The sequence below is a fragment of the Lathamus discolor genome, chromosome 1, assembly GCF_037157495.1.
Source record: "Lathamus discolor isolate bLatDis1 chromosome 1, bLatDis1.hap1, whole genome shotgun sequence".
Taxonomy (NCBI): Eukaryota; Metazoa; Chordata; class Aves; order Psittaciformes; family Psittacidae; genus Lathamus; species Lathamus discolor.
The window spans coordinates 30,820,704-30,839,573 of NC_088884.1; the positions used below are offsets into that span (position 1 = coordinate 30,820,704).

Sequence of the window (18,870 nt, forward strand, 5' to 3'; positions counted from 1 at the left end):
AATACTTAAAATGTTAGTCTGACTAGACTGAGTGCATAAAAGTTGTCCTGTTTCTGGAGTGTATTAGGGCATTCTTAGGGAATAATATTCTTAAATTCTTTCCATTCTTAGTAACAGATGAAAGGATTGTTTTGACTTCCATAGTTGGATTAGAATGCTCAGAACAGAAAGAATATAACTGAATCAATTTTTTATTTGTGTACTTTTGTATTGTGTACAGTTCTGTAGGTATTTTGGGTGCACCTATGTCACCTAAGCACAGGTTTCTAGTGTAATTTGGCATGCCCTGGGATATCTCAGGCAAGGCTAGACCAGACAGGTCTCCAGCTTAAAGCTCAAGAAATGCAAGAATCCTCTGCCCTGTATCATATCTTCCAAACTTTTGTGGATATCTTGGATAATCCAGGGCATCTAAGATAACATTTATTGGTTTTAAAATGCAGAATTAAACCGTCAGTGATTAGAATTTGTAAAAAACTAAATGGGCCAGAAGAACTCACATTGCTGCTAAAGGGCAAATACATTTTCAGAATGGGAAGTTACAATCTAAAGCTCATTATTCCTATTTACTTGGTTCTTTCTGGCTTTCCCATCCCACTGTTTTATTCCATCCCATTCTCTTTATTCCTAATTCCTCTTTCCTGCGTATTTTCTTTTTCTTTCCTCTTCTCCTCTCTTCCCTGTAGCAGTATTTAAATAAAAAACATTTTTATAACCCCTGACCCTCTGTTTCTAGAGCTAGAATAAAAGGAGATTCAGTGTTGCTCCCATGTTGAGTATATATGAAAAATACTTCAGTATCTTTCATGCCGTATACATTGTTGAATACAATATGACATCAGGGAGATTTTAGTAATACCTTTTGAAGACTTGTCTGAAAAAATCATATGTGCCATTGTGTGTTTATGTCACAGTGTGCACACGATGTTTTAGTTTGGAAATGCAGGTAGTCTCCTATGCTTCTATATTGTATTGCTATGATGGAAAATCGTGAAGTGGACCCTAAACTATAGTTATTTTCAGTAATAGCAGTTACAAATGTTCATAGAGGTGTAACTATCTGGGATTTGAAAAAGTCTAGTTAAGTTTAGAAAAAATAATTTAATTTTTAAAATACTTAAATGTATTTGAAACTTTGAACCTGTGATTAAGTTAAGATTGTGCTTTCGTTGTACTATCTTTTTTCAGAGTTTGGCAAAGGAAAATCAGAAAGAATGTTGTGAATCAAATGATCTTACCATCAGGCATGAAGCATCCTCTTTACCAGAAAAAGCCTTGTTACAGGTTTGTAATAGTTGGATGTTCTTTTTGATTTTTTCATATGTATATTTCATAAAGGGTATATATAATATTTTGTTGAAAAGAATATATTTGTGCAATGGAACAGAATCATAGAATCATAGAATAGTTAGGGTTGGAAAGGACCTCAAGATCATCTAGTTCCAAACCCCCTGCCTTGGACAGGGACACCTCACACTAAACCATCCCACACAAGGCCTCATCCAACCTGGCCTTGAACACCGCCAGGGATGGAGCACTCACAACCTCCCTGGGCAACCCATTCCAGTGCCTCACCACCCTAACAGGAAAGAATTTCCTCCTTATAGCCAATCTAAACTTCCCCTGTTTAAGTTTTAACCCATTACCCCTTGTCCTGTCACTACAGTCCCTGACGAAGAGTCCCTCCCCAGCATCCCTATAGGCCCCCTTCAGGTACTGGAAGGCTGCTATGAGGTCTCCACACAGCCTTCTCTTCTCCAGGCTGAACAGCCCCAAATTCCTCAGCCTGTCTTCATACGGGAGGTGCTCCAGTCCCCTGATCATCCTCGTGGCCCTCCTCTGGACTTGTTCCAGCAGTTCCATGTCCTTTTTATGTTGAGGACACCAGAACTGCACACAATACTCCAGGTGAGGTCTCACGAGAGCAGAGTAGAGGGGCAGGATCACCTCCTTTGACCTGCTGGTCACGCTGCTTTTGATGCAGCCCAGGATACGGTTGGCTTTCTGGTCTGCGAGCGCACACTGAAGCCGGCTCATGTTAATTTTCTCATCGACCAGCACCCGAAGTCCTTCTCTGCAGGGCCGCTCTGAATCTCTTCTTTGCCCAACCTGTAGCTGTGCCTGGGATTGCTCCGACCCAGGTGTAGGACCTTGCACTTGTCGTGGTTGAACTTCATAAGGTTGGCATCAGCCCACCTCACAAGCGTGTCAAGGTCCCTCTGGATGGCATCCCTTCCCTCCAGCGTATCAACCGGACCACACAGCTTGGTGTCATTGGCAAACTTGCTGAGGGCGCACTCAATCCCGCTGTCCATGTCGCTGACAAAGATGTTGAACAAGACCGGTCCCAACACCGATCCCTGAGGGACACCACTCGTTACTGGTCTTCAGCCGGACATTGAGCCATTGACCACAACTCTTTGTCTGCGGCCATCCAGCCAGCTGTTTATCCACCGAGTGGTCCATCCATTAAATTGATATCTCTCCAATTTAGAGAGAAGGATGTCATGTGGGACAGTGTCAAACACTTTGCACAAGTCCAGGTAGATGACATCAACTGCTTTACCCTTATCCATCAATTCTGTAGCCCCATCATAGAAGGCCACCAAATTGGTCAGGCAGGATTTCCCCTTAGTGAAGCCATGCTGGCTGTCACCAAGCACCTTGTTGTTTTTCATGTGCCTTAGCATGCCATCCAGGAGAATGTGCTCCAAGATTCTGCCAGGCACAGAGGTGAGACTGACTGGTCTGTAATTCCCCGAGTCTTCCATTTTCCCCTTCTTGAAAATGGGGGTTATATTTCCCTTTTTCCAGTCGTCGGGAACTTCACCGGACTGCCATGATTTTTCAAATACGATGGCCAGTGGCTTAGCGACTTCATTCGCCAGCTCCTTCGGGACCTGCGGATGGATTCCATCAGGTCCCACGGACTTGTGTGCGTTCAGATTTTTAAGATGGTCTCGAACCAGATCCTCTCCCACAGTGGGCCCAAGGTCTTCACTCTCACAGTCCCTGCGTCTACCTTCTGAGAACTGGGTGGTGCAGTCAGAGCCTTTGCCAGTGAAGACCGAGGCGAAGAAGTCATTCAGAACCTCAGCCTTCTCCAAATCCTGTGTAGCCAGTTCTCCCGAAAGCTTCCTCAGGGGGCCTATTTTGTCCCTAGTCTGTTTTTTGTTTGCTATGTACCTGTAGAATCCCTTCCTGTTATCCTTAACATCCCTGGCTAGGTTTAATTCTAACTGGGCCTTAGGTTTCCTAACCTGGTCCCTAGCTTCCCAGACAACATCCCTGTACTCTACCCAGGCCGCCTGTCCTTACTTCCATTTTTTATAAGCCTCTTTTTTCCTTTGAATTTTCCTCAGCAGCTCCTTATCCATCCAAGGAGGTCTCCTGGCCCTTCTGCCACACTTCCTTCTAGTTGGGATGCAGCACTCCTGAGCTTGTAGCAGGTGATCCTTGAATATCAACCAACAGTCTTGGGTCCCCCTGCCCTCCAGGGCTATATCCCATGAAACCTTACTAAGCAGGCTCCTGAAGAGGCCAAAGTCTGCTCTTTTGAAGTCCAGGGCAGTGAGCTTGCTACACGCTCTCCTCACTGTCCTGGGGATCTCAAATTCGACCATCTCGTGATCACTACATCCAAGGCTGCCCTGGAGTACCACATTCTCAACAAGTCCTTCCCTGTTGGTGAGCACGAGGCCAAGCATGGCACCTCTCCTTGTCGGCTCCTCTATTACTTGCAGAAGGAAGTTGTCTTCCACACAGTCGAGGAACCTCCTGGATTGCTTGTGCCGTGCAGTGCCATTGTTCCAACAGATGTCAGGGTGGTTGAAATCCCCCATGAGAACAAGGGCCTGCGAGCGTGAGGTTTTTCCTATCTGTCTACAAAGTGCTTCATCCGCAGGTTCTCCTTGATCAGGCGGCCTGTAACAGATTCCCACAGTAATGTCTCCCATGGCTGTTTTCCCTTTAACCCTGACCCACAAACTCTCTGTAAGCTGCTCACCTGCCCCCAGACAGAGTTCCATACTCTCCAGCCTATCCCTAACATAAAGGGCAACTCCCCCTCCCCACCTGCCAGGCCTGTCCTTTCTAAAGAGCCTGTAACCTTCCATTCCAACACTCCGGTCGTAGGAGCCGTCCCACCATGTTTCTGTGATGCCTATTATATCATACCCTCGTAGATGTGCACACATCTCTAATTGTTCACTTTAAGTCAGGTGGAATCCTTTGAAGGATGACAATGCTTTCTTACCTTTAGTGGCACCTAATCATAATCTGCATGTCCTAACCTGTGTCCATACTTATGCAAGTTGTCACACCTATAAATAAATAATTATTCAAATATTCAGGAATTCTGAGGTTGGTAGTAGCATCCTTTCTTCATTAAACCTCCTGAAATAGGTGTAATCTTTCTGTTAGCTCTGTAACAATATTGACGGTATCATTCCTTTCTTTGTAGCTTGGGAGAAATCTGTTTATCTTAATCTATGAGCCTTGGTTTTCAGACATCCAAACCGTGAGCTCAAAATATAGTGACATCATAAGCTATCCTTTTAAGTTGCCCTTTTTTGAGGTCACATCATGTTCACAGTTACATGCACCACTGTCACAAAGGATCAGGTCTTATATGCATAAAGTCTATGCACATAAAAAGCAGAATCTGGATATTAACACATCAAAAAGAATGACAGCCGTTCTGAAATATGTAGCCATACTTTTTTATTAAAGCTACAGAGCAACTGTAAAAATACATTATATAGTTTTCTCTTCTTTTTGCATGTAAAGTTAGTTTTATAGCCTATATAAATCAAATATACTGTCAGTGCTACTTTAGTGGCTTAGCAGAAAACATTAACATCTTCCATTTCTAGAGCAATTCCAACTCTGAGGTCTGGAGCTGAAAAGCAAGGTAGTTTGCCAGTTTAGATTTTGTATATATTACCATAGTGCATATGTTAATGTGTGGGTTTGGGGAGAATGAAGTAGGAAGTCAGAATTCTACTGATTTGAATAGGAAATAATAACCTAAAGAATAAGAAAAAAGAAAATTGCATCATCCACACAAATTTCAAGCCATATTTCCACCCATATATTTATCATTGTAGGATGTGGAATTATATTTGTTAGTCTGTATTTAAATAGCATTTACATTCCTAAAATCCAAAAGCTACAGCTAAGGAAATTGTATATCAAAAAAGAAATCAAAACTAATTATTTCACTGCAGTGGAAAAAACACAAGAGGTAATAAAATTGAAAACAACAGTAGGGTAAGGTGAGTGTATTTGGGAACGTTAGTCAAAACTTCATTCTGGTAATGATGATGTTGAGGTTTTCACTGCAGAGCAATCAGTATCTGTTGGATATTTAGGAAACAATAAGTGAGAACAACATCTTCTGAGTATTTCAAATCTGCTGATTAATTTAAAAGATCTTTAACTAGCAGTATGCCCATTCAGGAATCTGCCTTTTTTGTCAAAGTTCTCTTCTTGTGACTGAGCATACAGGTAAAGATAAAGAAAAGTGAAAATCCTGCATCTTAAGCAGCATTTCATCTCCCCTCCTTCCCTGTATGTTCCTCCCTATGCCCCATCCAAAAAATTGGACTACAAATTTATATCTTTAACAGAATGAAAAGAATAACGTTACTCTGTGATAATGAGGACACAGGTTTGGGATATAGATGAAGACAATAGCCAAGGCAAGAACAGGGTGGGGGTTTGTGTCAGCTGGATGGTGTGCTAGACAGGGCTCAGGCTTTGCTACCTCCATCTTCTTTTTTCTGTGCAGTGGCGAGGCAAACTGAGCTGTCATGGGATATGCTGTGGTTGCTGTTGTGTTTAAAAGATCTTGTACAGCAGTTCCCTGGTTTTACTAGGGAGTGATCCCAAGAGAAGTTGGCCATAGGGAATGAAAGTGAATTCTCTTGGGTTGTGTTGGGGTTGGGAGGGTTAGGGACCGGGATCAACAAAAGGACAACAGCAGCAGTGCAGGGAGTTGGTGGGATGCATGGAAGCATCCAGGGCTAAGGAGCACCTTCTGTCAGGTTTTCTTCAGGCACAAGAAAAAGAACAGGCTGAGCCAGCTGTGCTGAAAGTAATTCTGCAAGTATTTTTTGTGTATGTGGGATAAGTCGTGCAAGTGATTACATATGTGGGCTGGAAACTATTGCTGTGGGTCTTTGGGGCAGGCCAGAAAATAATGGCTTTATTTATGTGTAAAGTGCAGAAGGAACAAAAATTATTACAGAAGAGCAGGAAGCCTGCCAAAATGTTTCCATTTTGTATTTAAAAACAATGCAGCTCCCTTGATCCAGAGAGAAGTGCAAATCAGTGTGGCTGTCACCTGGCTTTCTTTTTCTTGAGCTGTCTCCATTTTATTTAGTATAGGAAGTGCAGAAAGAACTCTTGTTTACTGGCACAGACCAGAGCTTCATTCTTGCTGAGGGCCTAACCATTTGCTGCAGAAAGAGCTTGCTTCCTTTCTTCTTCTCCTTCCTCTCATTCTTCTCCATCCTCTCCTTTCTATGTCTCTCCCTTTCTCTCTTTCTCTGTTTCCCCCTTTCCCTCTGTGAAAAGAGGATATACCCTTATGCTGTCTTTTTGTGGATCCAGGATGTAGATACAATCTCCTTCCACAGAAGATTGTTACTGGGTGCTGTCTCCTCCAGGCCAGACCTGTGTTTGCTCTGAGCATTCACAGACTGAAAAATAAAGTGTGCCTGGACTTCTCAAAGTTTTGGAGTGGATGATACAGAGACTTTGGCATTGTAGATGACATTTGGTGATGGATCATTTCAAAATCACAGGGTATTTAGTAAATATCATTATTAACATGCTGTCATTTATTGCAGCTTTCTGTTCTGCGTCTGTGCAAAAACCAGTTTGCATTTACTGAGGGGACAAGCTCTGTCCTCAGGGCCAGCAGGAAACCATTTGTTTTGTAGATTGCAGTTTCCTAAAGAAGTAAGAGGTACCACAGTACACTGACATTGAGTTATTGACAGAAAATGATTGCTGTGCTCTAAAGATGGTTACTGTGGGCTTGACCTACCATGAAATAAATGTTTCAACAGACCTTTTCAGAGCTGAAAATTCAAAAGGTTACTAGTGAGACAGTGTCAAAGTAAAAGCCTCGCTTTTGTTCTGATATGAAACTAAACCCTATGAATGAATAATAGTACAGTCAATATTCATTTTTTTATTCTAATAAGTCATATAGTTCCATGTATTCAAATACTTTTTGTGAGCTGTATCAAAATTCCTTAGGTTTTTAAATTAGATTGAGTTTTGAAGTTAAGGAAATAATCCACGTGTCGAAATGAAACAGACTTCGTTAGAGAAGCCTGTGATGGATCTGACTATGATTATCATGGGATGTAAGTATTTGAAGGCGTGTGGTGTATGGAAGGAATTTGCTATTGAAAAGGACCTATGCAGTTCTGCTCTTTAAAAAGCCGTTGTAAGTCCCTGCATTCTGAACTACCTAAATATCTTTAAAATGAGTATGGCTGTAGCATGCTTCTAGGATTCCACAAAAAACCATACAGCCAGAAAAGCTGATTTTTGAGAGCTGTTTTAAGTGGTGTATATGAAGTGAATAGGGACATCTTGTGAGACAACCGCATATTTTGAGGAGCTGGCAAATTGCTTGAATGCATTACCTATGCAATTAAATGCTAGTGGTAAAAGCCGCATTATCAGTGATTTTCCTACTTGATTTGTCCTTGTCTAGCTAAAGAAATTATAGCCCTTGGATAGCTTCTATAGGTTGAAACAATTTTTTCTTTTTAAATCTTGATAGAATACTCTTGGTATTTCTGCTTATTTCTTTTAATTGAACTTAATTTCTGTAATAAAAATGGGTTCTAGCAGATATGCTTTTTAATCCTGTTCATTTCAGTAGAGCTGCACAGAACATAAATCAGGATAAAAGCTTCTCCTAAGGAAGGAGTATTTCCCTTAGTGAAACATCCTTTTTATTAGAAAATCCCTTTTTGATTCTGACAATTTTTTAGTGACTAATTTATTATAGAGTGCATTTCAGTATAACCAAAATAAACCACGGTAACATGAACTCTGGTAATCTGAGAATCATAGAAGAGTTAGGATTGGAAAGGACCTTAAGATCATCTAGGTCCAACCCCCCTGCCATGGGCAAGGACACCTCACACTAAACCATCTCACCCAAGGCTCTGTCCAACCTGGCCTTGAACACCGCCAAGGACGGAGCATTCACAACTTCCCTGGGCAACCCATTCTAGTGCCTCACCATCCTTACAGTAAAGAATTTCTTCCTCATATCCAATCTAAACTTCCCCTATTTAAGTTTGAACTTCATAAGGTTGGCATCAGCCCACCCCACAAGCGTGTCAAGGTCCCTCTGGATGGCATCCCTTCCCTCCAGCGTATCAACCGAACCACACAGCTTGGTGTCATCGGCAAACTTGCTGAGGGCGCACTCAATCCCACTGTCCATGTCACTGACAAAGATGTTGAACAAGACCGGTCCCAACACCGATCCCTGAGGGACACCACTTGTTACTGGTCTCCAGCAGGACATTGAGGCATTGACCACAACTCTTTGCTTGAGGCCATCCAGCCAGTTCTTTATCCACCGAGTGGTCCATCCATCAAATTGATGTCTCTCCAACTTAGAGACAAGGATGTCATGTGGGACAGTGTCAAACTCTACACATGTAGTCACTCTTTCTTCACTACTTAGCTATGTTGATTGCCAGAAGTGAAACAAAATTTGCAATTACCTCCTTACTTTTACAAAGACTTTATGTGTATTGCTTCTGAGTACAACATTCAAGTCTCAAAGCCTCTATTTGACTCAAGACTTCTCTTGTGCCAGTATAGTCTGAGTGAACTCTGTACTGAGTATGCATTCTTTTTTCTGAAGCATATTTCAAATCATATCTCATATACTGCTATAATGAAAACCAGGTTTTATTGTATGCATCATTGTATGGAAAGTTGTATAACTAATATGGAAGAACTTATATTCTATAAAACACACTGGCATCTTTGCTATGTTTTCACTCTGACATCTTGCTATTAAAGTATATATATATTAAGTGCTGAGCTCTTTGAAAATGTGTATTAATATGAAAAATTCCTCTTCAGTGACAGGTTATGGGAGAAAATTAGAAAGTTCTTTTTGTATTTTCACTACCAACTAATTACCATACCAGGTTTAAACTGTTGCATAGATGTATGATAGTGCAATTAGAAAATTAGTTACATTATCAGCATAAAGTTTTCCTTACAGAAAAATTGCTTTAGGAAAAGTCACTTAGGATTGTATTAACTCTGTTCCTTTCATCTGGTTTCTTTTTCATACTCAGAACATTTAAGTGTTGCATTTCATGTCAGACACTGGTATTTCAACACATGATGTAGCATTTCTGTTCTGCAAGTGATTATGGATATGGGAATTTTTAGTATGTAAATAATCCAGCTGTCTTATATAAAAGTCTGCATATGCTTTATGTCTTCGAGTCTTAAATGCATCTTGCATTTTCAGATGGTTATAATATAATGCATGTCTGCTTCTATAGCAAAGATGTTCAGTTTTATTGTATTTTCCTTTATTTAATTTTACCAAGTTACTTCTAAGATAAAACGTTAGCATTCTCTTGGCAGAAATGCCGTTTGACAATTGGTCATAAAAATGGCAGGTGAAGAGCTATAGCACAAGCTTGCCAAATGTCCTTTTCATTCAGTCTCTTTTGGCCTGACACTGCTGTGTCAATGATTATTTAGCAGGACAAGACCTTTTAAGATGCTATAATTTAATTTTTCAATACGTTGCTTAGTGGTAGCAGTATATTTTGAAATATTTACCTAGATAAAATGGACTACCAGTATAGCTTGTTTATTTTTTCTACCATAACACATCGATTTTAATATTCTGAGATTAAGGATTTATAGATACATTTACCAAATTAAACTACTTAAGTTAAAAAGACCTCTGAGGCAGAAACTACAAACACTCTTCAAAGGTAATTTAAATTGAATTTAAAAGTACTATAGTTAGTCTGCAAAGCTTTAGTCCAAATTATATTGTCTCAAGTAGGCTTAGGAAAGGTGTTTGAACAAGTATTGTTTTCATGTAGGTGAAATAAAACTGCTGGTAGTGCATGAAAAATCTTCAGGTTTGAAACATCGCTCTCATTCTTTATCGTAGCTTGAATTGATGAGCTGTTGAGCAAAGCAGTATTTTCATAACTCTTTGTTAAGGCTGTTAATAATTATTGACATTCTGCTATAAAAGGTATGTTTAAACTCCTAAGAAAGAAGTTTTTAATTTTTAAATAGCTCTTATTGTTTAGGATAGGTGAATATGTATTTTTTAATACATCAGTGCTTCTTACTGAATAGGTTTTAATATCATATGTGTCTGTTTGTCTTATATAGATTTTCCGCTACATAAATTTGGTTGATCTGGCAAGATGTGCTCAAGTTAGTCAAATGTGGATGCTGCTGACTCAGAACAGTTCATTATGGAGTGATGTAAGATAATCATAATATTCTATTTCAGTTTTATTTAAACAAGAGTGAGACAAGGAGGTAATATAAGAATGCTAAAAGTTTTATCCCCAAATATGACTTGTTCTACTCAGCAACATGAAGAAAAAAACATGAGCAACTCAAATAAAATTGTCTGTGGTTTACCATTCTAAAATCAGTGGAAGTGAAAGAGAATTGGCTACTAAGGCTTGGCTTAATTTAGACAGTTAAGTGTCTTAGGCTTAAGATCCATTTGGGATCCAGAAGGTGAACAGAGCTGTGCCTTGCAAGGCTAAGAGATCTGAAGTCCCGTATTTGCTCTTTGGGAGTTACATGTTCCCTAAGTGGGATATAGCACTATAGGCACATACAATATGTGTCTACCTTTCTGACTGAGGGAAAGAAATTCTGGAGGTCTCAACAATGCTCTGCTTGCATGTCATACTATCTGGCTTTAAGTAGCTGCCTGTTCTCTGTGTGTTTCTTTAAACTGACCTTCTGATGTGCTTTGATGTCACATATATGTTTTATAGAGTCTTTGCTCAGATTTGAGTTGTTGAATCTACCATTGGGCATCAACACCTAAAAGATCAGCCTGTAGTGCCTGGAGGCACTAGGTCTGGTCTTAAGTCTCTGATATATTAATGATCTTAATGAAACTGGTATTAAAAATTCTGTTAATTTTAATGAAATAAGAACAAAATCCTTATAAGAAAATGAAAAAAAACCCCATAAGAAGTTCCTGGTATTTTAACCACTTCTCAGCCTTCTGAATAGAAATAATAGCAATTGATTTTTCAAAGTATTTGGGTAATAAACATGTATTATGAAATGTACAACAAACAGATGTGGTGTGGCTTTAGCAGATTATACAAAAGGGGGAAAAAAGCTTTTTCTGGCCTTTTTATGAACAAATTGAAAGAAGACATGAAAGTCTTCTCCAAAAGGGAGATATTTCTTATTAAAGAAATAATAAGTATTGGTAGATAGACTGTTAAAACTACTTTCCAGTATTTTTTGTTAAAACTTCTTGAACTTCTGACAGATATTTAGAAAAAGAATGGTTTTAGTCAAGGATTTAGATATCCCCAGCATGCAACTTAGGTAATTTTAAGTATTCTTCTACTAAAAGTAAGGTGGTAGATTGTGTAGTCTTGATATCTCAGTGTATCAGCAGACCATTAGCTAGAAAAAAAAATCTTTGGCAACTTTAGGATTTCATGAAGTAAATGCTCCAGTCTAACAATTTTCTTTGCATGTAATATTCTGACATGTCATATTTTGGTAGTTCAAGACTTGTCTCAGCTCCATAAATACTGTAGACACAAGCATCCTCTACATTTAAGTATTTTCAGTCAGCGGTCTAGATTTTTATATATGTAATACACAGATGTTTCTGTGTTTTGCTGATTATTGATTCAGTGTTTGCATAACTATGATGTATTCAGTAGTGATTTTGATAATGATGTGTCTTTGTGTATACTATCCATTTTTAGAACTGAATTATAAATCAATTGTTTAATTTTTTAGATCAATTTTTCCTCAGTGAGGCATAAAGTTCAGGATGAAATGGTAGTGAATGTTTTGCAGAAGTGGTGTCCATATGTCTTACATTTGAATCTTCGAGGTTGCTCTTCTCTTCAGTGCTCTACTTTTAAAAGTATCAGTAAGTATTACATGTATTTATTAAATTTAATCCCCTCTTTAAACTGTGTCTTCACTCTGTGTTTTTTTTTGTGTGCGCTTTTGCTGCCTATATTCTTCTCTATGTGCACAGCCATGATGAAGCAATGTGACTATGAGATGTGTAAAATTACTTTAAATGCAGCTCGTTCCTTCATGACAGTCTCCAGCCCCAGCAATCTCCATATGACTGAACATTGCTACAATGCCAATAGAATGTTTATGTTGTGCGTGAAATGCTGTAATATGACAAATAAGATCGGAATGCAAATGTGCTTAAATATATCCGAATGCCAGAATCCAACTCTACTGAGATAATTGTCGCAGAATCACATAGTCCCTGAGGTTGGGGACCTCTGGAGGTCACCTGGCCCAAACCCCCTGCTCAAGCAGGGCTACCTAGAGCAGGTTGCCCTGGCCTGTGTCCGGATGACTTTTAAATATCTCCTGAGGATGGAGATTCCACAGCCTTCCTGGGCAACCTGTGCTCAGTCACCCTCATAGTACAGAAGTACATACACCCTAATGTTCAGATGGTACCCCGTGTGTTTCAGATGGTGCCCATATTCTTTTGTCTCCTCTGTCACTGGGCACTCCTGAAAGGGCCTGGCTCCATCTTCTTTGCACCCACCCTTCATGTATTTATATGTATTGGTAAGAGCCCCCTCAGCCTTCTCCAGCTGAACATTCACAGCTCTCTCAGTCTTTCCTTACAGAAAATATGCTCGAGTCTCTTAATCATCTTTTTGCCCTTTGTTGGACAAACTTCACTGTGTCCATATCTCTTGTACTGGGAAGCCTGGAGCTGGACATGGTACTCCAGGTGTGGCCTCACCAGCGCTGAGTAAAGGGGAAAGATCACCTCCCTCAACCTCCTGGCAATACCCCTCCTAATGCAGCCCAGGATACCATCTGCCTTCATTGTAACAAGGGCAAACGGCGGGGTTATGTTCAACCTGGTGTCCACCAGCACCCTCAGGTCCTTTTCTGCCAAGCTGCTTTCCAGCTGGGCTGCTCACAGCATGTATGCATGGGGTTGTTCCTCCCCACGTGCAGGATTTTGCATTTCTCCATGTTGCACTTCATAGAATTCCTGCAAGCTCATTTCTCCAGCCCATCAAGGTTCCTCTGGATAGCAGCACGACCCTCTGGTGTAGTAGCCACTGCTCCCATTTGGTGTCATATGCAAACTTGCTGAGAGTACACTCTATCTCATCATCTAGATCATTAATGGAGATGGTCTAATGTGAGGTGTCCCTGCCCATGGCAAGGGGGTTGGAACTAGATAAGCTTAAGATCTTTTCCAACCCTAACCAATCTGTGATTCTATGTTGAACAGAACTGGACCCAGTATTGACCCCTAGGGTGTACTGTTGCTGGTCCCAAACAAGAAGCTCACAGACATAAACACACACAAAAAAAGAGTCCAAACATGATCCAAGATATTAATGTGGTGTTTCAGTTTTAGCACAAATAATAGTACTTGATTCTGCTGCCAAAACAAGAGTCCCTCTGGAAGTAGAAAAGCATCTTAGTCCTTCCTGAGAATATGTGCGGAAGTTCATGTGACCATGTGATCAGACAGCATTTTGGAATAGTTTCAGTCAGTAATCTTCTCAATGCAATTGTACTCTCCCGCAGAGAAGTGGGGAGGGAGAATAAAAGCTTTTATGGTCAGTGTTAGAGGGTCAGTGCTAGCTGTAAAAGTATACTTCATATGTTAGGAATTAACCTGCATCCTCACTGTCACTCAGACATTTTATCATGAAGAGTGTTAAAACATCCTGGTAATGTATTCATGAGAAAAAATTCTTGCTACAACTAGGCAAGATTTTGGTTTTGGTTACTGTCACAGCTTAACTTCAGTCCACCCCTGGTGGTGTTCTAGGCCAGGTTGGATAGACCCTTCAGTGACATGGTTTAGTGGGAGGTGTCCCTGCCCATGGCCGAGGGTTTGGAACTAGATGATCTTAAGGTCCTTTCCAACCTACCTATTCTATGATTCTATGATTTCTGAAGCAGGCAAATGTTACTGATTGACTCTTTTCTAGCCTACACTTTAACTGAATGCAAATGCATAGAAAAGGAAAATGCCTTTGTTTACCAAATCAAAATTGTATTTTGATTTTTTGAAGCTATAATGCATTTATTATTTAATCAGATAGCACATGATTGAAATTGTTGATGCAGCCTATAACAATTTCAGTGTGTTTTCTTTTGGTTTAGAAAGTGACTGTGTAATTATGGGTGAGAACAATTTGCTCTCTAGAGTGGTGGCGGAAAAGAGCGATTGACTAAAATAGAGTTTGATCATGGTCTTGGCTTTTAAATCACAGGAGAAAAGAACATTTTCAATGATATCAGCATGCAAGTTGTTTAGTGAAATAATTTAATTTAATGTTATAATGAACTTTGGCAACTAATAAAACAAGGATGACAAATCATACACAGCCACATTGCCTCCATTATGGGGGCTGTAGTTAGAAAGGTTAAAACCTGTTATGATTCTGTTTTCCTTATGTATTTGAGTACGAAGCTAAAACCATAATAATATTTATTGTATTTCAAGCTAAAAACATGTAAAGTTGTGGTAGAACAAAACTTTATATACACACGCTGTTTTCTATCACATTGTGTAACTGAAATTAAACATATTAAACTGTTAATATTAATTAGTAAAGAATAAGTATTAATATTAATGTATTAAAATAATTTAACTTAGAAATATCAGCATGTTGATTATATCAGTTGGAATATCAGCCTGTCGATAGCCATCCATTTCCATTTATCTTACATATCAAACACACTAAATTAAATTTGTGTATTTACAAATTATGTATTTTTTCCATTTTTGTTGATAATTTTAGTTTTTTTCTGTAGTCTCAAAATCAAAGATTTTGTCTATTTACATCTACTCAGTGTTATTAAACTAATTGTGTTGAATCGTGTGTGATGGTCCACAGGGGCTTTTAAAAACATCGATTTATAAAGCTGTTTCTTCCAACTTTGAAGACACCCAGCAGTTCTTTTTAAGAATGAAACACATTTATGTGAGTGTAGTATTGCTATTTAGGGTAATTACATATTTATTTTGTTAAACCTCATTGATCATACAGCCTACTTTTGCCATTCCTTTGAAGCTCTTGTGGATGGTTTAAAATTGCTGCAAGACTATATTGGGTTTTTTTTCTTAGCGATTGTAAATCCTACTGAAATTCTGTTCCGTTGACATTTCTTCAGCTAACAAACGGCGTTGAACTGTCTGTTCAGTTATAAGCTACAGATGTGATGAACCTTTCCATTAGAACTTCCCCAAGCTACGGTTCTGACCTCATCTTTTCAAATAAATCCAAGATTACACAGATTTTGGCAGCCTGTTTTTATTGTTAATGGTGAAAAGCCATGATATCAATTGGGGTTTAGGTCTGTTCAGCTGGCTAATCATGTGAATATTCTTTTTTAAATTAATTAGCTGCTAGTTTTAGATTTTGTTTTCATGTACTGCAACTTTGCTGTGTGGTGTGTGCATGCAATAATAGTCATTGTTTAATGCCTACATACAAATGTTACACAATTCCAACTCAGACTCTTTGGGAAATAAATGTGTTCTTTTGGCTAAGAAAAAATGAGTGTATGAGATGCATAGGTTGCAGTTCAGCTGCTTGTGGTATTACTCCACCCACGGGGTGATTTTAGAGAATCTTTTGACTTCCATGTGTGACTGGGAACTGTGTTTAAAAGCTGCCATTCATATGCATAGGGCAGGGGTTACAATTTCCTCAGAGGCTTTTGAAGCTTTTTATTGCCACTAGTGGTCACAGTATTGACAGACCTGACTCTTTTCTTACACTCTCATGGCAAAACATGGGTCAAAAGAGTCTTTTCTGTTTTTCATGTGTGCTGTGTAGAGAGAAGGGCACTGTGCCTGTAGTGTACTGTAGTTTACCCCTTAAGGCAGTACATATACTGCATATCATAAAGACAATGTACTATCAGTTATGCAATTATTTCCTGGATTTGGAGAGAGAAAGAAGGAGAATCAAGACAGAAATTACTGAAAGGACTTACAAAGCATATAAAGGAAGAGGGATGCCCATGATTTTCTTTTAGACGTGGAAGGGCTTCTGGGTTTCTGTGATTAAATTAGTACAGAAAGAAAGAAATGTCAGCATTAAATTGTGGTTTGTGGCTGTGGTGTTTCATGAACGGTTTACCTCAACTTACAGTACATTTCAGAGAAATAGTAATTAACCCTGCAATGCTGAAGGTTTTATTGTTAGTCATTGTCTCCATATGTGTTTTTCAAATATATTCTTGTCTTTTTCCTTGGGCTGCCTCCTCCTGTGCTATCTTCATAGTTCCTTTATGCTTTTCCAGTTCATACAGTCTTAAAGAATGTGCTGCTTGAAAGGTGGGTCCGTGCAAACCTCATGAAGTTCAACAAGGCCAAGTGCAAGGTCCTGGACCTGGGTCAAGGCAAACCCAAGCACAAGCACAGGCTGGGTGGAAACTGGATTGAGAGCAGCCCTGAGGAGAAGGACTTGGGGGTGTTGGTTGACAAGAAGTTCAACATGACCTGGCAGTGTGTGCTTGCAGCTCAGAAAGCCAACTGTATGCAGGGCTGCATCAAAAGGAGCGTGACCAGCAGGACAAGGGAGATGACTCTCCCCTTCTCCACTCTTGTGTGACCCCACCTGCAGTACAGTATCCATCTCTGGGGCTCCCAGCACAAGAGGGACATGGGTGTTGTTGAAGTGTGTCCAGAGGAGGGCCACAAAGATGATCAGAGGGCTGAAGCCCTCTTCTTCAGCCTGAAGAAGAGAAGGTTCTGGAGGGACCTGATAGCAGCCTTTCAGTACCTAAAGGGGGCCAACAAGAGATCTGGAGAAGGACTTTTTTACAAGGGCATGTAGTGATAGGACAAGGGGGAATGGCTTTAAACTGACAGAGGGGAGACTGAGATTAGATGTTATGAAGAAATTATTTTCTGTGAGGGTGGTGAGGCCCTGGCACAGGATGCCCAGAGAAGGTGTGGCTGCCCCATCCCTGGCAGAGTTCAAGGCCAGGTTGGATGGGGCTTGGAACAGCCTGGTCCAGTGGAATATGTCCCTGCCCATAGCAGGGGGATTGGAACTGAAAGATCTTTAAGGTCTCTTCCAACTCAAAAAATTCTATGATTCTATGTTAAATTCATTTTTTCCTACTCAGCTTTTCTCCATTGGCTGTGCTGCTAATAACAGATATTCTGCAGTGGTTCCATTGTCTGTCCTTTTCAATCACGCTCAGTAGTTCCATTCTGTACTGAAGTAATTCCCTGGAATTTGAGAGGAGGAGGAGGAGAAGAGCTTCACTTAGTGCTGGCTACTGCTTATGAGAGATTTTTTTCTTCTGTCACTTTCAAGTTTCTAGAAAATGCCCCATTTATTTATTACTGACCAAATGGGATTTTCATCTGTGTTACATAATGAAGATAATGCTCAAGATATTCCCAGGAGCAGGGATGAGTCAGATACTGTTGGTTTTGCTATGAAGTTTTCAAAAGATGTTTTGGAAGACATGGCGAAATTATTCAGTTTATCAGTAAAGCACCATTAAGTACATTCACAATCTGAACCACTTAGGACATGAATAGTATGTCCCTGTCCATGCAAGAGTGGTTGGAACTAGATGATCTTTGAGGTCGCTTCCAAACCAAGCCATTCTATGAAGGAATGGAGTTAATAATATCTTGTGTTTGCTTAAGGGTCTTTTGGCATTCCTACCACCCTTAGTAACTTCTGAATTTTTCCTTTATGTTGTTTTTCTCAACATAGAAGCACTTCGTGCTTTGTATTGCACCTCTAAAACAAAATGGGTGACATTTTGGGCTTGTGGCTAAAGCAAAAGTGAAAACCACAATGCCATAATTTTGTGCATATCTTTAAACGAGCAAATTTTCTCCCTGAAGTATTCCAGAACTTCTTCCATGATAGCCAACAGATACGCACTTAGGTGTTTCTTACTCATCTAAGAGCAGGAGATTCGTCTTGGGTTTGAGCTGGGAATACTGAAGTTGTAAACCAGGTTGTAACCCAGCATCTTCTACTTGCCCTCCATGTGAACTTGGGTAATTAATTATGCTTTCTACGTGTAAAAAAAGGTTTATAATATCTGTCTTTAAGAGGCACTAGTTCTGCTAGTTCAATATTAACTGATGCAGAAATTAAAAACCAGAGCTATTATGTAAAAATTAGGAACAGTCTTTCAGTAGACACATTTCTTTTTTCCTAAAAAGAACTTTCAGCCACTGTATTATATAGCAAGAGATTTTATCTTTAGGGATATTGCCTACTTAGCTGAGGCATTTGTACGGCTCAGTTACCATAGTGTTAGACTATGTTAGACACTTTGTCTAGAATAGTTAGACACTTTGTAATGAATGTATATTCACATAGGCAGTTGTGTGATAAGGAGGTCCTATAATGCACATTTTACCAATGAGCTGGGTGGAAGGGCAGACTTTGGGAATTTCCTGCACATTTAGTGAGCACTCAAAAGCATACTTACTTACCTGCAGTGTGGACGGGCACTAGCATGTGGGATGCAGTCTACAGCAATGTTCACATGGTCCTCTTCAAAGTGATATCATGTAATCTATGTCAAACTGACATGACAACCTGAAATACTTCC

The 18,870-nt window shown here is 39.7% G+C and overlaps 1 protein-coding gene across 1 annotated transcript in view; it reads left to right on the forward strand.

Annotated features, from left to right (window-relative positions):
* Window positions 1–18,870, forward strand: part of FBXL13 (F-box and leucine rich repeat protein 13) — a 92,345-nt gene that overhangs the window by 13,708 nt on the left and 59,767 nt on the right. Inside the window, exons 7-9 of the mRNA XM_065666717.1 lie at window positions 1,189–1,284; window positions 10,426–10,521; window positions 12,049–12,184. Of these exons, the coding sequence (XP_065522789.1) occupies window positions 1,189–1,284; window positions 10,426–10,521; window positions 12,049–12,184 (328 nt within the window). The remainder of the gene's footprint in view (window positions 1–1,188; window positions 1,285–10,425; window positions 10,522–12,048; window positions 12,185–18,870) is intronic.